Source organism: Mirounga leonina, unplaced genomic scaffold (assembly GCF_011800145.1).
Source record: "Mirounga leonina isolate KUSES-001 unplaced genomic scaffold, KU_Mleo_1.0 Mir_92, whole genome shotgun sequence".
NCBI classification, from domain to species: Eukaryota; Metazoa; Chordata; class Mammalia; order Carnivora; family Phocidae; genus Mirounga; species Mirounga leonina.
In genome coordinates, this window is record NW_023270852.1 from 18,041,488 (window position 1) to 18,067,872 (window position 26,385).

A 26,385-nucleotide genomic window follows, 5' to 3' on the forward strand; every position below is an offset into this window, starting at 1 on the left:
GAGTAGGACACTTAACTGACTGAGCCACCCAGGCGCCTCTCTCCTTATTCCCTTGATGTAATGAATTACACTGGTTGACTTCTTTATTTCTTTTTTTTAAAGATTTTATTTATTTGACAGAGAGAGACACAGCGAGAGAGGGAACACAAGCAGGGGGAGTGGGAGAGGGAGAAGCAGGCTTCCCGCCGAGCAGGGAGCCCGATGCAGGGCTCAATCCCAGGACCCTGGGATCATGACCTGAGCCGAAGGCAGACGCTTAACAACTGAGCCACCCAGGCGCCCCTACACTGGTTGGTTTCTTAATGTAAAATCAACCTTTCATTCCTGGGATGAACACTACTTCATCATGAACTATTATCCCTAATGAGGTATATATACACATATATTCCCTAATATATTTAAATTATCCCTAAAACATACACATACACACAGACACACTAAATACATATATTTTAAGTTGGATTTACTATATATATGTATTTTTTTTTGGTAAAAGAAAGAATTTCTGCATCTATATTCATAGGGAATATTGCCTTCTGATTTTCTTTCCTGTAATCTTTGCCAGTAGGGTTATTTTGGTCTCAAAAAGAAAAAAAAAGAGTTGCAAAAGGATGCCCTCTTCTTATGTTTCCTGAAAGAATATGGGTAATATTTGTGGCACCCCATTTGATAGAATTCACCAGTAAAACCACCTAGGTCTGGTTTTCTAGGTATTTACCCAAGAGAAATGAAGCAAATGTCTACACCAAGATTTGTTAGTGACTATTTATGTACAGATGCATCTTAATTTGTAATAGCTAAAACTGGAAACAATCCAAGTGCCCATCAACATAGGAATGGATAAAGTGTGATATAAAGGTACACTGAATAAAAAGGAACAACTAATGATACATGTAACAACATGGATGAATCCCAAAAGCATTATGTGGCGTGAAAGATATAAGGAAAAATAGTCAATACTATATGATTCCACTCAAGTAAAATTCTAGAAAATGACAGCTAAGGTAGTGAGTGGTTCCTCACTAAGTGAGGTACAGTGGTTCCTGAGGAATGAGGTAGAGCGAAGTATGGACTTAAGGGGCATGAGGAAACTTTATATACATTGACACTGACTGTACTTCAATTACCCCTCAAAATGGTTAAAAAAAGTAAATAAAAGGGTGGGGTGGGGCAAAAGGGGGAGGACTCTAGAACTGAAAATTCAGTTAAAAAATCATCCAAAATGAGCACAGACAAAATACAATTTTTTTAAAAATGAGTACTATCAGTGATATATGGGTCAGTATCAAGGGGTCTAACATGAAGAAGAGAAGGAGAGAAGAGACGGAATGGGGCAAAAAAAACTTGAAGAAGAAATATTGGTGTAAATTTTGCTGTATTGGATAAAAAAGAGCAACAAATAGAATCAGAAAGCTAAGTGAAGCCCAAACCAGGAAAAATACACCTAGGAATATCAAATTGCTGAAAAACAAAGAAAAAAAGTCAGCAAACACAAGTCCAAATAGCCAAAATAATCTTGCAAACAAAGAACAAAGGGAGAGGTCTCATACTTCCTGACCTCAAAACATATTATTACAAAGCTACAGTAATTAAAAGTGTGGTACTGGCACAAAGATAGACATAGAGACCAATGGAATAGAATATAGTGCCCAGAAATAACCTTGATGTTTAGATCTAATGATTTTCAGCACAGATGCTCAGACCATTCAATGGGGAAATGACAATGTTTTCAACAAACGGTGCTGGGAAAATTGGATATCCATATGCACAAAAATGAAGTTAGATCTTTACATCATATGTAAAAAATAAACAAGAAATGGATCAAAGACCTAAACGTAAGAGCTAAAACTATAAACTCTGAGAAGAAAACACAGGAGGAAAGGCTTCCTGAGAGTGGATTTGGGAATTATGTTTTTTTAATGTACATATTACACCAAAAGCACAGGCAACAAAGTAAAAATAAATTGGACTGCATCAAAATATAAAACTGTGCATCAAAGGACACAATCTGCAGAGTGACAGGCAATCTGTAGAATGGGGGCATATCCGTAAATCACATATTCGGCAAGGTGTTAATATCCAGATCATATAAAGAACTTCTACGACCCAATAACAACAACCAACTAACCAGATAAAAAAAATGGGCAGAGGTCTACATAGATATTTCTCCAAAGATGTACAAATAGCCAACAAACACATGAAAAGATGCTGAACATTCCTAATCATTATGGAAATGTAAATAAGCCCCAGTGTGGGGCGCCCGGGTGGCTCAGTTGGTTAAGCGTCCAACTCTTGATTTTGGCTCTGGTCATGATCTCAGGGTTGTGAGAATGAGCCCTGTGTCTGACTGCACTGGGTGGAGCCTGCTTGGGATTCTCTCTCTCCCTCTGCCCTCCCTCACCTCTAAAAAACAAACAAACAAACAAACAAACAAACAAAAAAAACCCCAAAACTCCCAAACCACAGTGAGATACCACCTCACAGCCATTAGGAGAGCACTACCAAAAAATACCAAATACTGGCAAGGGTGTGGAGAAACTATCACCCTTGTGCACGGTTGTAAAATGGTGCAGCCACTATGAAAAATGGTACGGTAGTTTCTCAGAAGATTGAAAACAGAATTACCAGAGTATCCAGCAATTTTCCTTCTGGGTATGTTCCCCAAATAATTGAAATCTGACTCTTTGAAGAGCATCTGTACACCCATGTTCGCAGCAGAATTATCCACAACAGCCAAAAGGTGGAAGCAACCAAGGTGTCTACTGATGGATGAAATAAACAAAATGTGGCATAAAGAGGCAACGAAATAGTATTCAGCTGGAAAAAGAAGGACATTCTGACACACACTCTAACATGGATGAACCTTAAAGACATTATCCTAAGTGAAAAAGCCACTCACAGAAAGACAAGGGCTGTATGATTCCATTTATATGAATTACCTAGAGAAGTCAAACTCAGACAGATAGTAGAAAGGAAGGTGTCAGGAAGTAGGGGAAAGGGGAAATGGGGAATTTTTAATGGGTGGGGAGTTTCAGTTTTGCAAGATAAAAACAGTTCTAGAGATTGGTTACATAACAATGTGAAAGTACTTAACACTAACTGCTGTACACTTAAAAACAGCTCAGAGGATAAATTTTGTTATTTCACCACAGTTTTTTTAAAGAGGAGAAAAAAATAACATTCAGAGGAAGAAAGATACATTAGATATAGGATTCTAACAATAAAAATAACAGCTCACCTCTCAACAAAAACAATGAAGGGCAGTATATAATGACATCCTTTAAAATGCCAAAAGAAAATAAAACCACCATTCCAGAATTTTATATCCAGCAAGATATCTCCCCAAAACGAAGCTGAGGTGCGCCTGGGTGGCACGGATGTTTAGCGACTGACTCTTGGTTTCGGCTCACGTTGTGACCTCGGGGTAGTGAGACTGAGTTCTGCGTAGGGCTCTGTGCTCAGTGGGGAGTCTGCTTGAGACTCTCGCTCTCCTTCTCCCTCTGTTCCTTTCCCCCCACGCATGTGCGCTCTCTCTCGAATAAGTAAATAAATCTTAAAAAAAAAATGGTGAAATGCAGGTATTTCCAGATAAGTGGAAACTGGGAAAACATGTCACAAGGTGACTCAGATGGTAAGAAATGATAAAGGAAGCTCTTCATGCTGAAGAGAAAACCAGGTGGAAACCCCACTAGGCAATGTTTAATATTTGTTTGCAACATTCACATATACTAACGAACTGAGGAGGGAAAATTATGCAGATATTTACTATTTCTGCTGCTGTTCCTTCATTCCTGAAGGTTTTAGTTTCCTCTGGTGCTATTTTGCTTCAGCCTGAAGAACTTCCTTATCAGTTCTTTAAATCAGATCTCTCGGAAATTCTCTTGTTTTTCTTTCATTTGGAAATCTCTTCATTCCTAAAGGATAATTTTTCAGGATATAAACTTGTGGGTTGACAGTTTTTCTTTTCTTTCATGTTTATGGAATATTGTTATAATACAGGCTTTTGAATTTGTGTCTGTTAATTCTAACATGTAGGTTATGGTGGGGTTGGCATTTGTGCTTTCCCTTGAGAACTGGTTACATTTTGCTGGTTCTCTGTATGCTGAGAAATTTTGTATTATACATCCTTAGTATTGTGCTATGATGTTGTGTAGATGCTGGGTTCTGTTATAATCCTCTGGAGAATGTGGATGTTTTTGTTTTGCAGGCAATCACTGTGGTTAGATTCAGGATGCAAGATCCGTCTCTCCTTCTGTGTGTGGTGGTGCAGATCTCAGCTTAGTTCACAAAGCCTTTGTTATGCTGGTTTGGTCTGTCCCACACGTGTGCAGCTCACAGTGAGCCTGAGACGTGTGTGGTTTCACACCCAGAATGAGGAAATCCGTTCTCCAGCTCTCTTCACTCTGGGTACTCCACTCCCTTCCAGCCCCCAAAGGGCTCCTCTTCTGATTCCTCTACCAAGAAAGATGGGGTTTCGGGGCGCCTGGGTGGCTCAGTCGTTAAGCGTCTGCCTTCGGCTCAGGTCATGATCCCAGGGGCCTGGGATCAAGCCCCGCATCGGGCTCCCTGCTCAGCGGGAAGCCTGCTTCTCCCTCTCCCACTCCCCCTGCTTGTGTTCCCTCTCTCGCTGTGTCTCTCTGTCAAATAAATAAATAAAATCTTAAAAAAAAAAAAAAAAAGAAAGATGGGGTTTCTATCACATTTCAGCTGTCTGCCCCAATGGGCTGCTGTGTGAGTGGGCCTGCCCTCAGGGCAATTCCACGAGATACAGAGGATTCACCTCTATATTGTTGCCATCTTCAAGTTTTGCTCCCCTTTATAACTTGCCTCATTTTATTTTTATAGAATCAAAACGATTACAGGGCAATTGTGTTTTGTCCGTAGTTTTTACTTGTGATCAGTGGGAGGGGCAGTCTGTAGTGTGCTTCTGCCACCACACAGGGACTGGCACTCCCCAGTGATTTTTTTAGAGTTTCTGTCTCCTAAATTTCACCATCTCTTCACTGTATCCAGCCCTACTCCTTAATACCATAGATTAAAGCTATTGACACACTTGATGTCTTTGTATGCGGCTAGCTCCTTTTTTTTTTTGAGAGAGAGAGAGAGAGAGTGCAACGCAAGCAGGGGAGGGGCAGAGGGAGAGAGAATCCTAAGTAGGCTCCACATCAGGGTGGAGCCCGATGCAGAGCTAATCTCAGGACGATGAGATCATGACCTCAGCTGAAATCAAGAGTTGGATGCTCAAGCGACTGAGCCACCTGGGCGCCCCCCTCCTAGCTCCGTTTAAGAGTTAAATCTCTTTCAGTTTCTGTCTGCTTTGTGATTGCTCTTCAGTGCCTTCAAACAGTTGTTTTTTTATATTGTGTCCGGATTTTCTAATTGTTACAGTATGTTTAGTATCATGTAAACTACTCCAATACTTCCAGAAATTATATGGTGTTTCTAGACCAAAGAAAGCTTCCTTCCCACCCTCCATTACTTGGGAATTCTGTTAATGTTGTTTGAACTTATTTTTTCCAAAAATCTCCAAGATCCTGCTCATCCCTCTCCTGTTCCCACACCCACACAAGTGAAAGCAGACACAGAGAAAAGCACAGCTTGGTCAGGGCCCCACACTAAAGCTGCTTCCCCAACCGCAGATCAGTTTTGTCTCCCCTATTATGTTCTCTCTATATAACACAGATTTGCTTGGATATTTTTTATGTACCTACTATATGCCCTTGGTCCCGTCTTCAAAGTGCAGCAATATATTAATACAAATATCCATACAATGAGGCAGAGAGTTCCAAATGCCATGAGAGAGAGAGAATAAAAAACGGTTGTGGGAAATCAGAGAAGTGGATTTCAGCTAGGCAAATTAACAGAGGTTTTAGCGAGGAGGGGGGTGTGCAGAGAGTGGGCCCTAACTGCTAATTCAAGCAGAGACATTTATATATCTGTTCTCTGCTGCTCCTGCGGCATCATGGGAGTGGAGGTGGTAGTAGTTGTTAGTATTATATAAAGCCTTCTACTTAAAGTGTGACCCATAGACAAGCTCTGGAATTTAGCAGAAAGGCAGGATCTCAGGACCCACTGCAGGCCTACTGAATCAGAGTCAGCATTTTAACCAGATCCCCAGATATTACGTATGTATTCTGAGGGTGAGAGGCATTAACAGAAAGTACACTTTCAAGAGAACGATGATTTTAAGACCTCACCTTCTCTACTCTGAGGCAAAGATGTGTGAGGTGGGTGGCGGCGGGGGGGGGGGGGGCCTGGGCCCAAGGAGAACAAATGCTCCTGAGTACTGAGGATGTGCTCGGGTCACTGTGCTCATCAGGAAGCCTTAGAAGGAGTTATTTCCATTCGGCAGGTCAGGAAATAGAAGCTCAAGGAGGTTCAGTACGTGGCCCAAGATCACAAAGAAAGTGGCAGAACCTGAATTTGGACCTGTATCTGATGGATTCCAAGTCTGTAAATGCTTTTAGTCTCCGCACCCTGCATGTCTGGTGTAGATCCAGGAGCCTCAGTGCTGTTTACGGCGCTGCCGCAAACTCGTTGGGTGATCTCAGCTCTTCTGGTCTAAGTGGACGGAGTTTGAACCAGTTGAAAGTTCACAAACATGAATCCCGCGGCCTCAGGAAAATGGGTATTTGAGGCAACCTTAAGATAGAGTGCTGGGAGTGCATGCTGTGTGCTGGTCCCAGAAGCAGGGTAATACGGTGTGGAGCACAGGACCAGGGATGAAGAGCCCTGGGTTCTAGTCCTGCCTCTGTCACGCGGTAGCTGGGAGCCTCATTTTCCTCATCTAGGAAATGGACAGAAATGATCTATATTGGCTCTCTCTCAGTGCATTTGACTGGTTCGAGTAAGATTCTGCTTGAAAATGTTCTATGATGTGATACACTAATACAGTCAGTTCTCTAATTGCCTTAGTTTTCATAACACAAATTAGATATTTCTAAATTAATTGAGAAATAGGATTTGTCATCTGCTGCCCATGCTAGCAAGTGGGAACTAGCTTTGGCAAAGCCCATCACCTCTGTGCTTGTGTTTGCCCTAACAACGGAAATAAAAGGCAGCAAAAATATGGACAGACTCCGCGCCTGTGAGAGAGCTAGTGGTGTTAGAACTACAAAGACCATTATTCTAGAGCAGAGAGTCCTTGCTCTAGAACTTTCTGTGGTGATGAAATGTTTCCTTATCTGTGCTGTCCGCTAGGGTAGCCGCTAGCCACACTTGGCGACTGGGAATTTGAAATGTGGCCAGTGCAACTGAGGAACTTCATTTCAAGTTTTATCTTATTTGAGCCCATTCAAATTTAAACACGTGGATAGTTAACTACCACACAGAACAGTGCAGCCCTAGAGCACAAGTGAGATACGGATATGTTCAATATTGTAAGACTTTATACTCTTCTTACCAACAAGTAAATTGATGTGTTTTTTTCCCCAATTCTGAAACTCTAGCCCCTAATGCCTTCCCCCCCCCAGATTAAACAAAACATTTTTATAGCATGATTCCTGATAATGGGAGGTTCCTCTGGAATCTAATTATCACCGCACAGCAACACAGCTGATACCAGCACAATGTGAGGCTTACCCAGGCAAAAGAATGAGGCTTTGTTAATAAATACATCTGTTCGCCTGAGAAAATATTTTACTCCCTTGTCTTTAAAATTAAAAACAGTACGACTGCAAGCCACCGGGCCCTGTGAGTGGCCGTGCGACCCACCGGTGCTCACGGCGGTCTCCTATCTCCTACCTTGCGTTCTCCGCTCTCCGGCTGATGCACTGATGCAAGTAGAGATACTCCTGAGGCGCACTGGTGGACAAGGCGGGCTGCATGTGGTTGGACACTGGGGGTTCGAAGGTGAACAGCGTGGGCTGGCTGGAGTGCGATGGGGCTGAGGACTTCCGTTCTCGGAGAAGGTGCTGACTGGAGCTGCTGAGCTCGGCTGGAGAAGAGCGGGGGCCGTGACTGGTGGAGGAGAGGTTTCTCAGGGAGTCTGGGAAACAAAAGGAGGAGCTCTGTGACTGAAAAAGGGAAGAAAGGTGTCCTTCTCCCCAAGTGGGCTGTCAGAGGAAGAAAAGATATTATGAGCAGAGGCAATGATCCAGCAGCAGCCTTCTCTCCCCCTCACACACCTGCCCCTTCCCTGCCTCCGGAGAGGGAGGACTGTGGCTGCCTGGCAGAAAAGGAGATGCCCCGTGCCTCTGCGACGCTCCTGGAGTCGCCTGGGGGCCGCTCCGGGTCACAACCTTGACGGTATTCGCCCAGATCCCGGGAGGTGTGGCTTGCCCCGGCACGGGAGTGGGACTCCGGCGCTCCCGCCAGGCCAGCCCTTGGAGCAGTAAGTGCCACTGCCTTCCTCCTCTTGGGAAGCTCCTGCGTCATCACCTCCATCAAAGCACAGGCTGACTTTGTTAAATGAGCTTTGCTTCCTGGAGACTCACTAGGTCAGACCCTGGACTGTGTGCCTTACCGCATTAAGGATAAAAGCACACATGTATCTGGAGCAGACTGTCCCGTAAGACTGGTCCCAGCTCCTCCTACCCCGCTCTTCCAAGTCCTCTTGAGGACAACAATGGTCCCCATTCCCCAACTCTTATGCCCACCACTCTGTGTCAATTGATCTTTTTTCCCCTTAACTCTCCTCTTAAACTCCCCTCTGTTGTGCTAGAAAAGAAGCAGGGTATTAAAGACAGATCACAGCTGAAAGTGCTACCCCCCCCAAGCCAAGGGCATTACTCATTTGGCTCGTTCTCCAAGCCTAGTCCAAGTTCCTGAGCCTAACGCAAAGGCCTTTGACAGTCTCACCTACTTCCTGCTTTTCTCCTCCCGGACCCAAGGCATGCGGAAGCTTCATCAGTCCCCAGGCACACCAGCCCCTTTTATGACTCTTTCTTATGGGCTTCGGCTCTTCCTTGGATTTCACTTCTACTCTACTGGCACTCACATGCGGACTTTAAGACCCTACACGGATATCATATTCTCTCTGAAACCTTCCTGGATGCGGTCCTTTTTCTGGCTGCCAATAGCACTTGGCCCATGCTTCATTATATCCACAGTCCCTCTGCCTCCTCGCCTAGCCCATGAGTCTCTAAGATAGTGACTGAGGCTGTTGCGCCTACGGTCCCAGGATTTACCCAATAAAAGCCAGGTGCACAGAAAGTTCTTAGTCTGTGTTTGTGGAACAAGCAAAAATGTTCGTTTGGCATACAGTAATTCCACAGTGAAACTTCTTGTTCAAGAGAAATAAAGATTTAAAGATGTGATTTCTGGTGATGTGACAGCCGGTGGGGTGCGATGGTTCAGTGGTGGTGTGGTGGCTTGCTAGGCTATTTGAATCTTTTCTGTTTCTACTCCCCGTTATCTGACCTATTTTTGTACCCTTCTCATGGCCCCAGGATCACCAGCTCATTAGCGCTCTATCAGGTTAACTACTCTCCAGGCTTCTCTGATGCTAGGCAGAACAACTTCCGCCCGCGTCCAATGGAGAAAGCCACGGGCCTCGGGGGAAGAACAGTGCCGTCGACAGCTGTATTGACCTCCAAAATGAACTCCCATTACAGGTCTGGTAGTGAACTGGATGTTTGTTAACAGAATCAATGGCTTCATTACTCCATTAGATTTGCAAGATGAACTCTCTAATGGCAGAGGGGGGAAGGTTTATGCTCGGGCATGAAGTAGCCATGGTGCCGGGGTGAACACAGCTACTGCCTGAGAAGACACAGGGAAGGTGCTAAGAGAAAGCCTCTGGGGGCATTTCTACCTTTCCCGTAGTCTTTTTGGATCCCTCCACCTCTGCCATCCCTTCAGTGGGGGCATTTTTCATAGTTCCAGCCTGGACCCTCCTACAGCTTCACTCACTCAGGAGACTCCCCTGGGCTAATGTTCTCCAGCCAGGTGATGACACTCTCGAAACTCAGTCTTTAGCTCAGTTCTCTATCCTGGGCTCTTGTCCTATAACCCTCTGCCTGCTGGGCATCTCCATTCAGACGTCCCACAGGCAGGTCAAGCTCAGCGATCCTCCTCCTGTGTTCTCCCTCTCCATGAAGTACATCAACGCCACCATCCAATTGGTTCTGAGCCAGAAACCTAGGCATTATCTAGGACTCCGCTTCTCAACGACCACGCCACGTCATTATGTCGTCACCTGGCTGCAAATTCTTCAGTGGATCCCTGTTATCCTCAGGATGACCTACAAAGCTCTCTCTTTTTAAAACCATCTTCTTATTTCTTCAGCCTTGTTTCTGACCAGTCCTTCCTTGTGTTTCACACAGAATTTTAGGAAGACAGTAACCTTTCTCTCTCATCACTCCATACATTTGGCTGTAAACTCAGTGAGGGCGATACTGTCTCTTCTCTTAACAGTTTCATCCCTGGCATCAAGCCCAGGGTGTGACCCAACTCCATAAATACATGTTGATTAATAAAATAATGAAATACACAGCATGAGGTCATACTCCCTCCATACCGCTGATTCCTCACTGCCTCTAGAATCAAGTCCAGGTTCCCAAGTCCAACAAGAAAGACCATTCTGTCACAATCTACTTATCCCGCCTGTCACCCCCTACACCCTGCGTGCCCCCTTCACTTCATGCTTTGAGCTGTGGGTCTGTATAAAAGAAGAGTGACCTGTTCTCACAGCTGGGGCCCTCTGACCCAGGCTCTTGCAGAGCTGGAGAAATCATTTCACTTCTCTGAGCCTCAGTTTCCTTATTTACAAGTTGACAGAGGATGGTCACAAGGATGGAATGCATAAAGGGTTGAGACAATCTGGCATCTTTTAAGTTCTCAAAATGTGTTCTAGGCATTTCTGTATTCCTGGTGCCTAAAACAGTCTCAGCTCACTGTGGGTATTGAATATATAGTTGCTGAATAAATAAAAGAATTTTCACTAGCACAAAACCAAATATGCCTGTTTCTTGTGGTCAAAATAAGAGGGGCTTTCGAGGTCTGCTAATAAGATGAAGTAGGGATTACGATGAGTTGGGCCCACTTGGAATTCCATTCTATAAATATGAAGCCATGTCTATGAAATCAGTCAGTTCCATAATGATCGGCAGCTTCAGAAAAATTCTTTCAAAGCTGTTTTGGTGCTAAACCTTGCCAAAATCTCACTTCTGCTTGCTACTTTAAAAGATTTCTACCTGAATGTAGGTAATTATTCCTTAGGGTCTATACTGGATTGAACAGTGTCCCCCCAAAACTCATGTCTCCATGGAACCTCAGGATGTGACCTTGTTTGAAAATAGGGTCTTTGCAGATCTAATTAGTTAACATGAGGTCATACTGGATCAGGGTAGGTCCTAATCTACTGATGGGTAACTTATAAGAACAGCAAACAGACAGAGATATATAGGGAGAAGATCGTGTGATGACAGAGGTAAAGACTGGATAAACAATGTGATATAGCTATATAATGGAATATTATTCAGCCATCTAATGAATGAAGTACTGATACATGCTACAACATGGATGGATCTTCAAAACTACGCTAAGTGAAAGAAGCCAGCGATAAAAGGCTACAGATTGTAATGATTTTATTTATTTTTTTTAAAAGATTATTTATTTATTTATTTATTTGACAGAGAGAGACACAGCGAGAGAGGGAACACAAGCAGGGGGAGTGGGAGAGGGAGAAGCAGGCTCCCCGCAGAGCAGGGAGCCTGATGCGGGACTCGATCCCAGGACCCCGGGATCATGACCTGAGCCGAAGGCAGTCACTTAACCGACTGAGCCACCCAGGCGCCCGTAATGATTTTATTTATGTGAAATGTCTAGAATCAGCACATCCATAAAGACAGCAAGTAGACTAGTGGTTGCCCGGGGATGGGGGTGGGATGGAGAAGTGACTGCTAATGAGTATGGGGTTTCTATCTGAGGTAATGAAAATGTTCCAACATTAGATGGTGGTGATGGGTACACAACCCTGTGAATATACTGAAAAACAATGACTTTAAATGGGCGATATATGAAAGTGAAATTAAAAAACATACACACACATGCATAAACACTTTCACAAAGTATGAAGTATTAAGTCTGTGCAAGAGATGAATGGTTTAATTAAATACATCTGACCTTTAGTTTATTTCCTCTCTAAAGAGAATGTTGAACACTCAGTAAATACCAAGTCCTTACTAAAGTAGATTGAGTAAGGGACACTCTCCCTTTCCTACCTTCAGTTCCCTGCACCTCCTCCAACCCCAATGCTCAGGGCTTTACTCCACAATCATAGCAAGGCAGTGGGTATTTCAGCAAAACAAAATAGCAAGAACTCCTTGGGGTCAAAAGACCCAAAGTGTAAAAGATGAACGAAATATTGGTGTGAAAACAAATGCGCACACTCGCATAAAACGTGCATAGGATTTGTTTTTATTGCCTGGGTACCCCTTGAGGGAAGAAAAGAATGAAAAAAGACATTACGCTATGTGCGGCTGGGCTGTTTTTGGTATGTGGCCATCAGGCTGTTGTAATGATGTGTCTTGGGTCATTAGGAAGGGCAGTTATACAGCAAGAAGAAAATGGACATTTCCAGACTTCTGGCCTGGGCTTCCATCTCCAAGTCTAGACTAAAGATAATGCCAGAAAATGCTTGAGTCAAATTTGTTTTCTTTTAAACAGGGTTTTATTTTTTCCTCTTCTCCCTGGCTTCTTTTTAGGGCCCTAAAAATCACTCCCCTTCCTTTCCACAATCACCCCTGGGAAGGCTGCCCAGCACACAAACACTCCGCCCATCTTCTTGCAAAACTCTAGAACAGGAAAGCTCTGAAGGATTTTAGTAGAGGGGCCCAGCCCAGCCCAGCCCAGCCATCAACTGGCTAGTGATAACAGGAGCAGGAAAGGGGCGGTTGGCGGGAGTTTCTGGAAAAGATGACTGGCCAAATAATGACGGGTTCCTTTATCTTAATGCCCTTTTTATCTTTATCCTTTCCCCCCCCAAATCCCCACCCAAGCCTCAGTGGGTGTCAGAACCCATGAAGTGGTAGACCGAATCGCATGCTGGAGCCCAGGCTGGATTCAAAGCCTGCTTTTGCTAACTCCTCGCTTTATGGCCTTAGACAGGTTACATAAACCTCTTTGATCTTCACCTGTTCAACGGGGAAAATAATTTTCCAGGGCTGCTGCAAAGTTTGAGATCATTCATATCAAGCATTTAGCATAGTGCCTGCCATTCTTACTGCTTCTACTTCTTAGTACACATGGAACTGCTGGGATATTGAAATTGGCCAAGAGGTATGGAGTTGCTTTCCAAGCAACAGTGAATGCTTGCAAGGTAACTGTTGTCTCTGTTTTAGTCCCAACTATACCCTGTATGATGTTATATGTGGAAGGAGAACAAAAAGGACAATAGAGACTATTAATAATCACTGCTGCCATTTATTAAGCACCTACTACATGCCTCTATTCTACTCTGTGAGGCAGGTATTATTTCCATTTTTTCCCCTTCTTTTTGGATGAAGAAACTGAAGCTCAGAGAAGTTAGTAATGAGCTCTGGGGTCACACAGCTAGAAAGTGGCAGAGCCTGTGAAATAGATCAAACTTTCTTCCAAAGCCAATTCTTTTCATCCATGTAGAGTTCCCACAAGATCCCTATGTGGTGAACGGTATTAGCTTTATGAGGGGCAGAGTCAAATAACAGAACGAGGGTTTAGGCCAAGCTCTGCTGTCAACTGGCTGAGTGACCTTGGGAATGCCATTTCACCTTCCTGGGCCTCATTTTCTCTATTCAAAAAAGAAAGAACTTGGATGAGAGAGGGGATACACATCAAAGCCATCTTTGGAAACATGAGAGCTGTTCGGTGTAAGACCTAATGAGTCATATTTACACAGGGATTTAGATAAGATCCACTGGTTTAGCTTTTAACAATCTCTGGTTCTTAATCCCAAGGCAGAGGTAGAAGGGTTGGGGTCAACTGAAAAATCAGGGGCAAAGCAAGCCTGAAAAGCCAAATGAAAAAACAAATTCTTCCAAAAATCGTTTTTTTGGATAATCAAAATTACAAATTGGAAACCACCCTTGTTCTCACTGGCTTTTCATATCATCTGCCTACAGCCAACTCCAAAAGGCACAACATGTAAGGTAGGTTCAGAAACATGGGTTCTGACACTATCCTACTACAGGGCCTCATACACAACTTTTACTCTCTCTGTACCTCACCTCCTTTTTTATGCTGTCAAACACTGAAGAGAACACCCACCTTACAAGGTTCTTTTGAGGATCTGATGAGATGGCAAATGGGTAAACTGTAATTATTAAATACTTAGTAAATGCTTGTTGGCCTGACACCCAGAAGTGTAATGGCGGTAATATCCTAAGGGTTCTAAAGGAGAGAAGACGATTGATGAAAGACTTTTGAAAACAGAAGGGTGTAGGATTCTATGGGGTAAGTGGTCCCTGCAGAAAGCTGACAGAGAAACAAGGACCAGAGGGTGGAGAGCTCGAAAACCAAACGCAGGCTGACAGGGGCTGAGGGCTAGACTGGATCGAGAGCTTGAGGTCAGTTTAACTCACAGTCACAAGCAATCATTTAAAAATGAATAATTCTCAATGGGGCGCCTGAGCGGCTCAGTCGTTAAGCGCCTGCCTTCGGCTCAGGTCATGATCCCAGGGTCCTGGGATCGAGTTCTGCATCGGGCTCCCTGCTCCGCAGGAAGCCTACTTCTCCCTCTCCCACTCCCTCTGCTTGTGTTCCCTTTTTCGCTGTCTCTCTCTCTGTCAAATAAATAAATAAAATCTTAAAAAAAAAAATAAATAAATAAAAATGAATAATCCTCAAAATCGCCTGACACACATCACAATTAGAGGAATTATTCACAAATTTAAAGCCAAACACAAAATAGCTTCACTTGACACAATAACTCACATAATACGGCAACTGGAAGGGGCCCCAGAGTCTAACTGCTCATTTATCACCACTGTCCTTGCCACGCTCCCAAAGCTTCTCGTTTCCGGTTGGAGAAACTGTGGCCCAGAAAGGTGAGGCTACTTGTCCAAGGCCACACAGCAGGTCAGACCTCAATCCTGGAATAAGAATTCAGATCTCCTAGTGTGGGAGTCCATCCACTGCACTGCAGGAAAGATGTATCAGTATATATCAGTGTGAACAAAGATGGAATCTCCGTAACCTGTGGGGGAGGTGAGGGGCAATCCAGTCAGAGGATCTAATCACCAGGACACTGGCTGGCAGGGCTGTTATTTTGTTATGAGTTTATTATGTTACATTTGCATGGTAAGTAAACATTCACTGGATCAAACTACTAAAGACTGGTATAAATAATTCCCTAAGTTCAAAAATACATCTCCTAGTGTTTATAGAAACTATAAAGCAGAGGAAGAAAAAAGGGGAGGCAGAGACAGGCAGTAACACGAGACCCTTGGGAGACTTTTCAGGGACTAGGCTGCCCGTGCATCCCCCTTCTGGGGAAGGATCTGAGAAAGAACACCCCACCCCCGCCCAGGGCTCTGAGAGCCAAGTCAGAACATCCTGACCTTGACACAGAGGATCTCTCAGTATACTTTAGCAGAAATCGATTTTGTGAAGGGTGCAGGGGAAAGAGAGTCACTGTAGCTGAAAGTTATGTCACAGTCTCTGGTCACACACCCTTACATAACCTCCTCTGCCCTGGGGCCCCTCACATTATTAGAGCAAATGCCAGGCTTTCCATAAGGCCTCCAGTGAGAATGAATCACGCCTTCCTCTAAACCTTTCACAGTACTTCGTCCTGCAGCTTATTCTCTATGGAGTTCATGAGTCTGTCACATGGAAGGGGACGGTGAGCTGGTAGACGCCAGGATCTGGCCCATCTCTGTTTCTCTGACAGTGTTTAGTGCAATGCTCTGTGCCTAGCAAAGGTCTGGTTGAGAACAAGGTGTTGGATAAACACACCACGGCGGTCGATTATTCTTCCTTGGGTCAGAAGAATGAATGGATAGCTCCAGGATCCAAATGTAAACTGTTTTTGAAGGCTGGGAGGAACTGTTATCACTTTGTGAGGTTTTCTGCCTTGCGTGTGTCTGTTTTAGGACAGCTAGCCTATATTTAGCCAGGCCTTGTCCTGTTGGTTTTAGAAAGATCGGGTTCCAAGTTTTGTTCTCCCCTTACCTGCTGCACCTATGGTACACCTTAGTTGTCACAGAACTCACTCCTGCTCCCTTGAGTGGGGCTGGGTTGGCCGGGTGGTCCCTCTCAAGGAGTTAATTCATATTTGGAATGAAGCATTCTTGTCATTTAGTGTCAGGAGCACAGACTGTAGGTACTCTGCCAGGAGCTGCAGGCCCAGCAGAAAGAATGGGTCTTGTCCTTGCTCTACTGCTACTTCAGTTAGAAAAACCGTATTTCTCTTCAGGGAAGCACTTCTCCCTTCCCCTGAGGAACTTTGGGAACCTAACAGTAGTCCCATAGGAATCAATCCATCCAGGGGGTACCATAAGCTCACACAGCAATGATGTATTTGACTCTTGTGACCGTCCCACAAAAACAGCAACGACATATCACTATATTTTTAAGCTAACCAGCTTTATAAGAGGTGAACTTTCCCTGCTTTTTTTTTTTTTTTTTTTAACAATGACTTTCACTTAAGGGACAACTGGAAAACGGTGTGAACATGACTGTCAGACACTATAACGGAAGGAGCTCATCAAGAATCATCTGATGAGCCTGCAGCTCCTCATCTCGGGCTGGTGAGTTCCAGCCCCACACTGGGTGTAGAGATGGCTTAAGAATAAAATCTTGAAAAAAAAAAAAAAAAAGGAATCATCAGCAGTCGCAAAAATCACCAGAACAATACCTGAAACTGTTCTACTCTGGGTGGGGAGGCTGGGACTCTCACAGCCCTAGCTCGCTGAGGGAATTAGGAGATCTGAGCATTACGTGAAGCCCAACTCTGGCTTCAGGAGAGGTAGTGGGGTAGAGAGAATGAATGTGGATTTTGAAATCTGAATCCCAGCTCACTAGTTATGGAACCTAAGGACAGTATGTGGATCTAAGAGTCCTAACTTGTACATGATGTGAAACAGCAGCCTGTAGGGCTTGTCCTAGGGAGCAGAGGGACGCCACAGTCCCTGCACATCAGTGCCCCACAGAGGGAAGCACTCCCCCAGCACTCCATCGTGGGAGGCGACCCGATGTGGGAGAAGAGCGTCAGCTTTGTGTTCACAGACCTTCAGGGTTTGATTGGAGCCAGGACTGGTGCCAGAGAGTGCAAATGGCCTCAGCTGGCCTTTGTGTGGTGACTAGAAGACCCCAGAGGCAAACAGCCTGGCTGGACCAACGTGTAACCAGCAGCTCTTCCTTAGCTGCTGTCTCTAGTCCTGGCGTCACAACGACCTCCTGGCTTCACATGTGTAGCTTCCCTACTCTTCCAGCCTCGTATCTTGATGCCTCAGCAACTCTAGGTTTTCTCTGCTGGCATCCAAAAAGAAGTGCTGTTTTTTTAACACCTCTAGAAGGGCCAACATCTGAGACCACATGCACATGTGTCTCAGAAGGCCCGCCAAGGTATATTATTACACTAGAACAGGGGGTGGCAAACTGTGGACCATTAAGTCAAATTGGGTCCACTGGCTGTCTTCATAAATAAAGTTTTATTGGGACACAGCTATGCCTATTCATTTACATACTGTTCATGGTTGCTTATATGCCACAAGAGGGAAGTTGAGCACTTGTGAGAGAACAGAAGGGTGGTGAAACCTAAAATATTTACTATCTGGCCTTTTATAGAGGAAGTCTGCCAATCCCTGGACTAGAAGTTCTCATTCTGGTTTGTGTAATCACGTCCTCTTTCAAAATATTACCATCTAATTTAAGTTCATCATTAAGGAGATAGAAGCTGAAACCAAAACCAATGAGTCCCAAACTTGTGCTTTGAAAAAATCAAGAGGAGGGGCGCCTGGGTGGCTCAGTCAGTTGAGCATCTGGCTCTTGATTTCAGCTCAGGTCATAATCTGGGTTGTGAGACTGAGCCCCAAGTAGGGCTCCACACTGGGCATGGAGCCTGCTTAAGATTCTTTCTCCTGGAGTGCCTGCATGGCTCAGTTGATTAAGTGTCCAACTTGTGACTGTGGCTCAGGTTATGATCTTATGGGCCATGGGATCAAGCCTTGTGTTGGGCTCTACGCTTAGTGGAGAATCTGCTTGGGATTCTCTCCCTCTCCCTTTACCCATCTCCCTGCTCATGCATGCTCTCTCTCGCTAAAATAAATAAATAAATCTTAAAATAATTCTCTCTCTCCCTTCCCCTCTGCACCCCTCTACCCACCCCCCAAAAAAAAGAAAAAGAAAAAATCAAGAGGAGAAATCATAAGAAAAGCCAGTTTGGAGATTGCATTAGTATTATTATTATAAGAAATCATATTCTTTTTCATTTTAGTACATCTTGGTCACAAACAACATGCTAATTGCTGCCTAGCTTATAGAATTAAATGGTTCAAGAGAGTAACATGATAAACTTGTATTGAACCAGGCTTGGAAAGAAATCACCAGATTGTTCTTGCTGATCCTTAATGATTTATTCTTCTTCCATATCACAGATGCACAGTTCTGGAAATGACCAAGGGATCATTTAGTTCAAAATTTTATTTTACTGATAAGAAATCTAAGGTCCAGAGAAACCAAGTGATTTTCTTACCAGTGACTGATTGGTAGGCCTGAGCAAGAACGTTACTCTCTTGTTTTTCAGTTCAGTGTTTTTTCTAGTAATACATCAAATTGGAAGAACAATAAATATTATAAGCTCGAGTGGACTTTTCTACTTGTAAGGAAAGTGAAAAGAGCTTTCATCTAATAATCTAACATCATTCCCTGAAGTTCTCAAAAAAGTCCAACTTATGACTGGAAAGGGTCAGAATTATTATTGACATATTCTTTGATAAAACAGTAATGTTTTGGGGCGCTTGGGTGGTTCAGTTAGTTAAGTGTCTGCCTTTGGCTCAGGTCATGATCCCAGGGTCCTGGGATCAGCGGGAAGCCTGCTTCTCCCTCTCCACTCCCCCTGCTTGTGTTTCCTCTCTTGCTATCTCTGTCAAATAAATAAAATCTTTAAAAAAAAAAAACAGTAATGTTTTCATAATGTGTATATAGTACCTTCTCATTTGCTTTGGTATAATTAATACAAAAAAACATGCTGGGATTATGACAGAGATTGGACTGAATCTATAGATCAGTCTGGGGAGAAATAACATAGTAACAATATTGAATGTTCTACCTCACAACATCGTATCTCTCTCCCTTTGTTGGGTGTTCTTGAATTTCTCCTGGCAATGTTCTGCCATTGTTTGTATAGAGATCTTGTATTTTTTTGTTGTTGTTGTTAAATTGATTCCTAAGTGTTTTGTTTTTTGTAAAAGAAATTTTTATTTTTATTTTCCAGTTGTAGGCTGTTCTCAACAACTTTGACATTTATAATGGCCCTGAAAAGTTGGCAGGGCAGTGATCTTTCCATATTCATTTCACATAAGAAGAAACTAAGACTCAGAGAAATGAAATGACTTCACTCAGCGTTACAGAGCTCTTAGGAAATGGCCAAACCAGGACTCAAACTCAAGTCTTTTTCACATTAAGTTGAAGGGCCATCCTATTATGCAGCTTGATGTGAGGGTAAAGGAGGAGCATATACTTATAAATTATAAGTGCTACACAAATACCAGTGGAATGAAAAAAAAAACTATTTTAATACGACTAATAAAGAGACCAAGGCCCAGAGAGGCCTTTCCTGATCACCTGACCTGAGTTTCTAGTCACTCCTTATCACGTTACTTTGTCTTCTCTTCATCAAAGTGCTTATTGCTACCACTTAAACATTTTGTTTTTCATCTGTCTCTTCCCACTTGACTGTCAGCTCCTTGAAGAGTTTGAACCTCACATGTTCTGTTCACCACTGTTGGTTCAGTGGGTTAACCATAAAAATCTGCCTCTCGGTCTCCTGATGTGGGCAGCATAACTGACTGACAGCCCCAGCTGCTGGCCTTCTGCATCCCTCCACTCCCCAGGGCTGTTCTCATCCAGTGTCAAAGGAATGGCAGGAGTACTAATACAGGCCTGTTCCTATGAGACACGGGACTCCTTTCATGGGAGACCTTGGCTCGATAACCTTCACTGATCTGGAGGAAACTGTCCTAGAACTGCACTGCAGTCTGATCCTGCTTCCTGCCTTCTCTCTGTCACAGGTGTCAGCCCTGCACCCCACTGTAGGCTTTGCCCCCTTCTCTGGCTCCTTCCCATGATCCCTCACAGGTGTCTCATCCAATAAATCTCTTGCAGGTCTTAACTCATCCTGCAGCTGCTTCTCAGAGAACCTGAGCTCACACACTCAGGGTCTAAAACAGTGCTTGAGGAATAAATGATTGGCCCAGGTTCATACTGCAAGCAAAACCACAGACCCAGAATTAGAAGCCAGGTCTCTGTTCCCTCCGTCCAAAGCCTTTTACACTCAGATCACCAATCATCTGAGAAATGTGTCCTTGGTGCCTCTGTCCAGGGGGCCATTGCTCTGATGAATTTTAGGGGAAAATGTATTCACTAATGGCCAAGCCCACAGCTGGCCTCTCAGCTATGTTTATAATTACGTGGACTCTAGTGGGCGTAAGAACATCTGTCCTAGATTCAGAGAAGACTGAAGTGATGGTTTAGGTCAGTGAAGAAAATCCGGCTTATGTTTAAATTAAAAGCAGCAAGAACTCTGTGTGATGCCTTCTTAAAGGAGTCTAAGGAGAGCACCTACAACTGGCAGAACCAGAGACAGTCATCGCGAGAGAGCAAAGGCAGTGGCGGGTCTTTCCCGGGTCTTTGGGCACGTCCTAAGACCTGGTACAGGGACCGTGATGACCTGAGGCAAGAACTCCATCTAGAATTTCAGGATGCTGGGACCAGAATGTCTGGTCTGAATCTCAGCTCCTTTACTTACTAGTAAGTTACGGAACCTCTCTGTGCCCTGGTTTCTTCCTCTGTAAAATGAGAAGAATAACAGGGATCTACTTGGTAGGATCATAGGAGTGAAGATCTGTGAAACGCTTAGAATGCTGCCTTATACACAGTAAGCTCTACGTAAATATTAGCTTTTATAATTAATAGTAGTAGTACCCTTAAAGAGACACCTTTGTTTTTGAGCACCTCAATAAATTAAGTGTAATGTATCTCAAACCAGGAAGTCAGCAAGGTTTATTTCATAAACTTATAATCACAAACAGTAAAAAAATGTTCTTGAGTTTGGGTGAAATAGAGATAGGGTTACTTGGGATGTTTTGGTATGGGGGACAGAAGAATAGCCTGGTCCACCTACTCAAAGGGCTGCTGTGAAGATCACTGGGAAGGCAGTGATAATTTATGGGCCATGCATTTAAGTGATATTCAATGTGTACTATGCTATGTAACTGAAGTGGGCTCCTATCTAATCTTCATAATGATCTTGTGAAGAATGTCTCGTTTCTATTTTACTGATGCAAAAACTGAGGCTCAGAAAAGTAAATTAACTCACTCGTGTTAAGATTGAACTCATCCATGTTGTGAGTTTGTGTATTTATATGATGCCAAGACCTATGTTCTTTGAACTAAACTGGCCTTCTAAACCAGTGTATATATAAAAGCACTTTATAAATCATATGGCCTCATGTAAATTCAAGATGGTATCATCATCAATATCATCTAGAACACAAGCAGGAAGCCAAGAAACCCAGGTGCCAGTTCTAGCCTTGTCAGTTAGCTGTATGATCTTGAGCAAATTAGCTCCCCTCCCCTGATCTCTTGATAGTCTGTTATTTAAGGAGTCTGGAACTAAACCTTCTCTCAGGGCATTTCAAGACCTCATATTCTAGAATTTTCTCATTCTATGAAATCTATTCCCTTCTCTGTCTTGGCTGAGTGTTTTGGCTAATATGATTCACCAGCCATGAGGAATTTTGTTCACTGACTTCATCTACAAAAGGGGTAAGGAGGTGGGGAATAAAAGCAAACAATAAACAAATGATAGATATGTAAAATGAAGTTTAGGTCATTGGCACACCCTGTCTCTTTAGCCTAGTAAGTACATCATTCATCTTGAGGTTTTTCTTTTAATTTTCTTTATTTTTGTTCACTGTTGTGCTTTATATCATTATTTCCATAAAGGGAATTTTATTCTCTATGTCCTGTGAATAAGGTTAGAATGTTTTTGAAGCTTCCTTTTTTCCTTCTCAACAGTGAATTTCTCAAAACAAGAATATTTACAAATAAGTTGGGAGTTTTTCAAACGTAATTGTGTGTAACTATTTACAAAGTCATAACCAAATACAGCAACTAAACCATCTGAATATTCCCTGGGCAGCTACCATGTGTCTCTAGAATGTGGCATCAGAAAGATGACAGTCGTTTCTCACCCTCAAGCATCTCACACATCCCCTTCCCCCAATTCCCAAACTTTGTGTTCTGGCCTCAAAGAACCGTTTCCAGCTCCTTGAGCCTCTGGGAACTTGAACAGCAGCCCCTGGAGAAAGCAAGAGAAACCTGACTTCTGAGGTCATGGCTGTGTTAATCAACCCGATTGTGGCGATCACTTCACAATGTATGCCAATACCAAGTCATGACTATGTACACTGTAAATACAGACAGTTTGCCAATTATACCTCGATAAAGCTGAGGGAAAAATCTGGTATGTATAATTCTATTTATGTAAAAGAGAGAGACAGAGAAAGAGAGAAAAATCTGAATTAACTGAGAAAATCCTATTGACTCATTTTATCTGAAGTTGATTAAAACTTCAGTCTCTATCAGTGGCCAGATGAGAACATGATACTGAAGTTAAATTCAAAAAAAAATTTTTTTTCCGTACTTGAGGTTAACCTCAAATTTTTTCTATCTGCTAAACATATCTTGGCACATAGCCAGGCATGGTTCAGTTAAAAGCAGATGAGTCTTGGTGAAAACTGGGGGGCCTGGGACCGGGAACTAGACACAGAGGAGGTGGGCAGTCACTGGGAAGAGCCCCAAGGGTAGTTTGGAGGAAAGAACATAAACTAGAGAACACGGCAAGGCTCACAAGTCACAGAGAACTTATGCTCCATGTGTCATGCTCCTCCCCAGCACCCGTCCCAAGAACAGCACCTGGCTGACTGAGAGAACAGAAAGAGAAACTGGGTATCACCTAGAAATGTGGAGTAGAGTCTGTGAGAAGGAGGAAGCATGTGCCGAGAAAGCAGAAGCAGATCTTCTTCAGAAATTCAGGTAGACAGGGGCACCTGGGTGGCTTAGTTGTTAAGCAACTGCCTTCGGCTCAGGCCATGATCCCAGAGTCCTAGGATCGAGCCCCACATCGGGCTCCCTGCTCTGCGGGAAGCCTGCTTCGCCCTCTCCCACTCCCCCTGCTTGTGTTCCCTCTCTCGCTGTCTCTCTCTTGTCAAATAAATAAATAAAATCTAAAAAAAAAAAAAAAAAAGGAAAAAAAAGAAATTCAGGTAGACAGACCACTGGTAACCCAGCAGTCTGCCACTGGGTGGGTGGGGCGCCAGCCACTGGGTTAAGGGTTTGGGTAAGACTGTGGTCTCTGTGAGGGGCTAAGTAAAAGCAGGACGGGTACAGTCCTAGGTGGAATTAGAGACTACAGGCAGATTAACAGGCAAGTAACTTAAGAGCTGGAATAGCAGGCAAAATCCCAGGGTTAACCCTAGCTTACACGTAACATTAGGGTGAGAACGGAGCAAAAGGGACACGGAATCGCAGAGCTCGGACTCTATGCTGGGGCGCACTGTGGGCCTGAACTTGAAGGAAGAGTTCAAAGGCCTCTGTCCGTGAATACAGACACAGAGGCCAGGGATCAGGTGGTCCTGACACCAGCATCACTTCTAGATCACTGTTTCCCAGACTTTCCCTTTTGTGGCTAAGTTAAAGCACTGCCTCTTTGTTTGTGTATTTTCAAAAACCAACACATAGGGCTACCACTTTTTAATTACGTCAAATACGGAAAAACCGTTATTTACCATGACAGTCATTTCTCTCTCTCTCTCACACACACACACACACGAATACTTTAACAGAAATGCGCACCCATACAAAGAGAACCTCAGGATGAAGGGAAGTTGTAAAATCTGACTACATTTAGTTTTATGAAACCGACTACACCTTCCTCATGGTTTTCATGTTTCTTGTGGATGGAGAATGATTTCCATAGCTCAGCAGTGATCTGCATCCCCTCTTTTGAAATCTCTGCAGCACACCCGTATTTCCACCCTGTGTTCAGCCTTCCTGGGCCACCATGGGAGAGGGGGAGGGCAGGCCCTGTGGGTCCGGCTGCAGCTGGCAGCACCAGACTCTCTCTCCCTGGCACTCTTCAAGGTGGCTTCCTCGCACCTGTCTCATATGTTATGTTCCACGCGGGATACAGTTAATGCAAAGAAAAAAGGTTGAAAATGACCGTTTTGGTCCTCAAACTTTAGCTGAAAAAACTGAGATCAACACACTGAATCAGGAACAAAGCTGAAATTTAAAACCAGGACTTTGATTCCCAATTCAGATCCCAAAGAGAGATGACAGTACCTACAGATTTTGTTGAGCTCAGAATCCTACCCAGAGCTGTACATAAGTGAATGTTTAATCAGAATCAGGATCTCCCAAGGTCCAAGGTGACCTTACCCCTAAAGTCAAAGTCCTAATTCTACCTCTAGCAAAAAATTAGTTAGACTGGGCTCTGGAATCTGGTCTGGGACCCATTCAACACTACTTTATTACCTTCCTTCTCCAGAGATAATCAGAAGCACCCAAAGAACAAAAAAGGGGGGACACCTCAAGAGATGTTTGTGAGCTGTCAAAGGCTTCTGGGGTTGAAGAGTTGGGATGAGACGCTCTCCTTTCTAGCAGTCTGTGGGTTTTGGCCCATAACACCAGACCTAATCCATGCTGGTGGCCTGGATTGGTGAGGGGGAGTGTCTGGTATGAAGGGGAAAACAGGAAGAAGGATCAAGGCTTAGAATGAAGAAGAGAGGGTCGGCTTTCTCCCTGCCACCCTCTCCTCCAGTGGGGCTTGGGCTTTCCTGCAGGCCAAGGCTGGAGCCTGCAGGGGTGTCAGGGGGAGGATCTTCTGGAGTTCAAGTCCCAACTCAAAGCCTACTCTTGGGGTAACCAGACCCAGCTGTAGACAAAAGACAACAAACAAACAAAAGATTGAGGAGGAACGCCTGATATTTCTGGGTTATTTAGAATAACATTTTTCTTTTAAAAAAAAGGCATGAGGATTTCAGATCTGGCTGGAAACTGGTCTGGATGTTTATTTTCCTCATTGTCTCAGTGGAAAAAAAGGGTGGGTGATTCAGACAGCAGCCTCCGCCTCTGGGCTGGGGCCCGGGTCAGTCTACACTCTGTTCTTTGCTCCTCAAGGGACTTGTGTCAGCGTGGGGAGAAGTTGCATTTTACCTCCCACATTTGCTCTAAGCTTCCAATAAGGATCCCCCAGAGGAGTTGAGAGATCTGAGCTCTGTCAAAAAAAAAAACAACAACAAAAAACCAGAGAGCAAAAGGTAGGGGAGGGAACAAGGGAGGAGATGGTCCTCCCAAGTATGAGGAGAGAGAAAGGGTGAGGTCCCTGAGAAAGGCCTCTTTCCTTCCCACCCTCCTCCACTCCTGGCTCTCCCACTCACTGTGTCTGGGGGAAAGGACCAAGGTCACCAGAAGGCATCTGGGTGGACTGCATGGCTCCACCACAGCCCTCCCTGCTGTCAGATTTCCAGAAGAAGGGGTCTGGTCCTGACCTGTAAGGCACCAACCCTTTCTAGAGAAGAAAGAGCTGTTTGAAGACACCACCCTCCCAACCCCAATAATATTCCACCACCAGGGATTGAAGATTTCCCAAAAGCATTCCCCTGGGTGTCATTTAATCCCAGAGGGGACCCAGGACTTAAAATAGTTCTGCTGTTGGGTTACTGGGGAAACTCACGGATTATGAGAAGTTTCAGTATTTACAAAATACTTAAAAAGGTGGGGCAGCCTCACCCAAAACTGTGGTAGAGAGAAGGTGGGGAAGAGGTAAAGAACAGTTGGTTGGAACTCTGGGAAGTCCTCATTATACAGAGCTAGACATGCGACTACTGTGAGACTCCTGCCAAGGAGCTCAGGAGAGAGAAGATGCTAAAATAATACCCAGGGTACGGAGGAGGCTCTGGCCTCACTTCAAGATCTTCAAGAATTACTAACTATACTCCTTGAGCTCTAATATGCAGTAGTTTGTTGGCTACTCTAAGATGGATCATGCTAAACGACAAGTGTTGGCAAGGATGTGGAGAAAAAGAAACTCTCTTACATTGTGGGTGGGACTGCAAACTGGTGCAGCCACTGTGGAAAACAGTATGGAGGCTCCTCAGTAAGTTAAAAACAGAACCACCCTACGATCCAGTAATTGCACTACTGGGTATTTACCCCCAAAATACAAAAACACTAATT

At 44.0% G+C, this 26,385-nt stretch overlaps 1 protein-coding gene across 1 annotated transcript in view; it reads right to left on the bottom strand.

Moving 5' to 3' along the window:
- The window catches only part of GAB2 (GRB2 associated binding protein 2), a 187,363-nt gene that overhangs the window by 15,829 nt on the left and 145,149 nt on the right, over positions 1-26,385 (bottom strand). Inside the window, 1 exon segment of the mRNA XM_034995047.1 lies at positions 7,744-7,987. Within this exon segment, the coding sequence (XP_034850938.1) occupies positions 7,744-7,987 (244 nt within the window).